This window comes from Staurois parvus, unplaced genomic scaffold, assembly GCF_062004578.1.
Source record: "Staurois parvus isolate SC_StPar_1 unplaced genomic scaffold, SC_StPar_1.0 ptg002294l, whole genome shotgun sequence".
In the NCBI taxonomy this organism is placed as follows: domain Eukaryota; kingdom Metazoa; phylum Chordata; class Amphibia; order Anura; family Ranidae; genus Staurois; species Staurois parvus.
Genome location: NW_028320090.1, coordinates 81,210 through 84,935, shown reverse-complemented (window position 1 = coordinate 84,935; position 3,726 = coordinate 81,210). Strand labels below are relative to the sequence as shown.

At 48.7% G+C, this 3,726-nt stretch overlaps 1 protein-coding gene across 1 annotated transcript; it reads right to left on the bottom strand.

Moving 5' to 3' along the window:
* Nucleotides 1-1,475: 1,475 nt before the first annotated feature.
* On the bottom strand, nt 1,476-2,144 carry LOC149431313 (histone H1A-like). The gene has a single exon (XM_089665674.1). The coding sequence runs from the start codon at nt 2,142-2,144 to the stop codon at nt 1,476-1,478; it is 669 nt and encodes a 222-aa protein (XP_089521800.1).
* Between the last annotated feature and the right edge of the window lie 1,582 nt (nt 2,145-3,726).

The following is a 3,726-nucleotide window of genomic DNA, read 5'->3' as shown; positions in this document are numbered from 1 at the left end:
GCCCCTTGGGGACCGGGACCGTGCGCCGGAGGGCATCCTGTCGGGTTTCCCCATAACGAAGGGGCACTGTCTCACCCGACTCCTCTGTACGGTGTGGTGGATCGGTCCGGCCGGCGGGAGCTCCGTATTTAAGCAGCCATGCTCGTCGGCGGCTAGCCACGCCCGCTCTTCTCTACTTTTAACTCTCTACTTTCTCCACCCAGTACCTCACTCACTGCTTAAGAGATTGCAAATCATTTCAAAAACAGGATTGATGCAATTCGTAGGGGCATCTCCACTACACAGACATCAATCCCACTTGGCATACCTTATACTAAACCTCCCTCAACAATTTCCTCTTTTGACCTTGCTACTACTGAAGAGGTCACTAAAGTTTTCTCAGAAGCCCTTCTCACCACCTGCCCTCTGGATCCTGTCCCCTCACAACTGCTATGGTCACCCTCTTCCATCCTATGCTCTCACATCTTCAATCTCTATTCCTATCCAATGATGCCTTCCCCACCCCTCTAAAGCATGCACACATCACTCTCATATTTAAAAAGCCCTCACTGGACCCCACCAACCTGAACAACTTAAGACCCATCTCCCTGCTGCCATTTACCTCTAAACTCAACGCTTAGTGAGGTAGGAGCTCAGGCAATTGTAGACTGACAACCTTCTTGACCCTTTAGTCTGGCTTTCACTTACTACACTCCACTGAAACTGCCCAACTAAAACTCACTAATAATCTACTAACTGCTAAAACCAATGGCCACTACTCTGTACTCTTACTACTTGACCTCTCTGCGGCCTTTGATACTGTTGACCATCCCCTCCTCAAAAAACTCCACTCTGTTGGCCTCTGAGACTCTGCTCTCTCCTGGTTCTCTTCCTACCTATTGCAGCACTCCTTCAGCATTACCTATAACTCTGGCTCCTCCACTCCCTCAAGCAGGGGCGGACTGACAACTCATGGGGCCCCCAGGCAAGAGGATCATGGGGGCCCTGTGTCCTTGCCCAAACTCAAAAAGCCTATTAAAAAGGTACCAGAGGCATCTCATGGGGCCCTCTACTGACCCTGGGCCCTCAGGCAGTGCCTGAGTTTCCAAATGGTCAGTCCGCCCCTGCCCTCAAGATGCTGTCCTTGGACCCTTTCTCTTCTCCATCTACACCTCCTCCCTTGGTCAGTTAACTCCCATGGCTTTAAGTACCATCTCTATGATGATGACACACAAATCTATCATTCCACTCCTCACCTCACCCCTTCAGTCTCCTCTCGCATTACTAACCTACTTAGTGACATATCGGCATGGATGTCACTCCACTTCCTCAAACTCAATCTTTATTTCTATCAAATCTTCTATATCGGGGAAAGATGACATGCGGAGCAGTGTGCACACTCAGCAATGCCGGTATATGTATGGAGAGCTCTGTTGGGAGCAGGTGGGGGGCTCTGAGAAGAGCCTTTGGGGGGTGGAGATGGAGGTAGCTGCCCATTATTTCTTCTTCGGAGCGGCCTTCTTGGGCTTAGCCGCCGCCTTAGCTGCTGGCTTGGCCTTAGCGGGACTCTTGGCAGCTTTTTTCGGCTTGGCTGCAGCTTTGATCTTCTTGGTGCTCTTGGTCACCACCTTGGCTGCAGCCTTTGCTGGTCTCTTGGCTGCAGTGGTTATTTTGCTGGCCGCCTTCTTCTTAGAGGACTTGGTGGCCTTCTTGGGGCTCTTGGCTGTGGTGGTTGTTTTTCTGGCTGCCGCCTTCTTGGGGGAATTTGCAGCCTTCTTAGCAGCCAGTTTCTTGGGCTTTGCCTTGTCCTTGGTGCCCTCGGGCTGCTTCTTGTTGATCTTGAACGATCCGGAGGCCCCATGGCCTTTGACCTGGACGAGGCTCCCCTTAGTCACCAGCGCCTTGAGGGCGATCTTCAGGTGGCTCTTGTCCTTGTCCACATCGTATCCTCCGGCGGACAGGACCTTCTTGAGGGCGGCCAGGGACACCCCGCTGCGCTCCTTGGAAGCAGACACAGCTTGGACGAGGAGCTCGGACACGCCGGGACCGGACGCCTTCTTGATACCTTTCTTGGCTCCTCCAGCTGCCACCTTCTTAGCCAGCTTCTTCTTGGAGGCGGCCTCCGCTGGAGGAGCTGCGGCTGGGGCGCTCTCAGTCTCTGTCATGACTAAGGAAATGTTTCCACAATAGTTCATTACAAATCACAGCGCGCTCTGCCTTATATACAGACGTTCTAACACTGCGATTGGTTGACACACAACTCGACTCTGTCCTGCTATTGGTTACACAGCAGACACACCCACTGGCTTTCATTTCAGTGTTGGAGAATCTTCATTCTCTCATTGTGTTTCCCGGGCAGAGAGAAAAACGATTTTATTCCTAAATAGAACGATGGCCGTTGTGCACCGGGGAACCAATCTGCTCCCTGGACTGTCACTTATCGGGGATCACTTCCAGCTGTCAGGAGCTGCTCAGGAGGCTGAACGCAGAGGCTGCAAACACAACCATCCTCCGGAGTGGGGGGCCCATTTTTCCTTCTACCTGCTTGGGGACACACCCACAAAACAATCTTCTCCCATCCCCCACTACAATCCGCTTCACAAGAACCCTTGTCCCTCCCTCCCTTCCTAGCCCTGCCAGGCCTGTGCTCGGATCAAGGGTCTGGTAAGAACTTCGGGGGGACCCCACATTTTCTTCACCCATTTTATGAGGGGAGGGGTTCCACTTAAAAGTCCTTTTATGCCTGGTAGGGCTCTTAGGGGGAACCCCACACACTTTTTTTTTTATTTCTTACTTTGGGGTGCCTACTAACCTTCCTACCAGACCTAAAGGGTCTGGTAAGAATTAGGGGGGGGCCCCATGCTGTTCATTTTTTTAATGTAATTTAAAAAAAAAGTCAGTCTTTCTGCAGCTGGTTCTATTTATTGCACAGATGTGTAGCTTGCGTGTAGTTTAAAGCTTTAAAACTGTACTTTTTGAAAAATATGTTTTCACTGATTCATATCTCCATAGCCCTTTTATGGCCAAAAACTTGCATATAAGCCTTCAAAATGGGCACGTTTGGATTTACAACTGAGTCCCATAGACTTTCATTGAGCTTGATGTTCGTCGTCAAACACCTATTAGGTTCAAACGTTCGACCGCAAACCGAACACAGGGGTGTTCGGCACATCACAATAACTTCTATTACCCAACACAACAGCTCTTCTCAGAGCCACCCACATCTCCATACACAATTCTATAAACCTCTTTGTCAACCAATTCAGTGTCAGAGAGGAAAATCAGGAGATAGGAAAAAGGTGGAAAGCAGTAACTGACCATTGTAGATGTATGGCGTGGCTCCTCCCCAAGTCCATTATCCTCAAATTATGTTGATGCAAAATCTAAAATAACTAACTTTTTGTATGTGTTATAATTTAAATAAAAAGGTATAAATCTTGTATAATATATTATACATGTTAATTATGACAATTATACCATTCCATTCATCCCAGGCTCTGCAATCAGCCAAACATCATTATAGGAGCATTAGGAATATTCATATGAAATATTTTATTTTCACTCCAATCACTCACAATACAAAACCCTGCAAGATGGAGTTATTAATTTATTGATTTGTAGAGAAGAGATCAATCAAAAGTCTACAGAACAAGGTGCCTGGCATTTGCATGTTCTCCCTGTGCCTGCTTGGGTTTCCTCCGGGTGCTCTGATTTCCTCACACACTCCAAAGAAATGCTGGTAGGTGA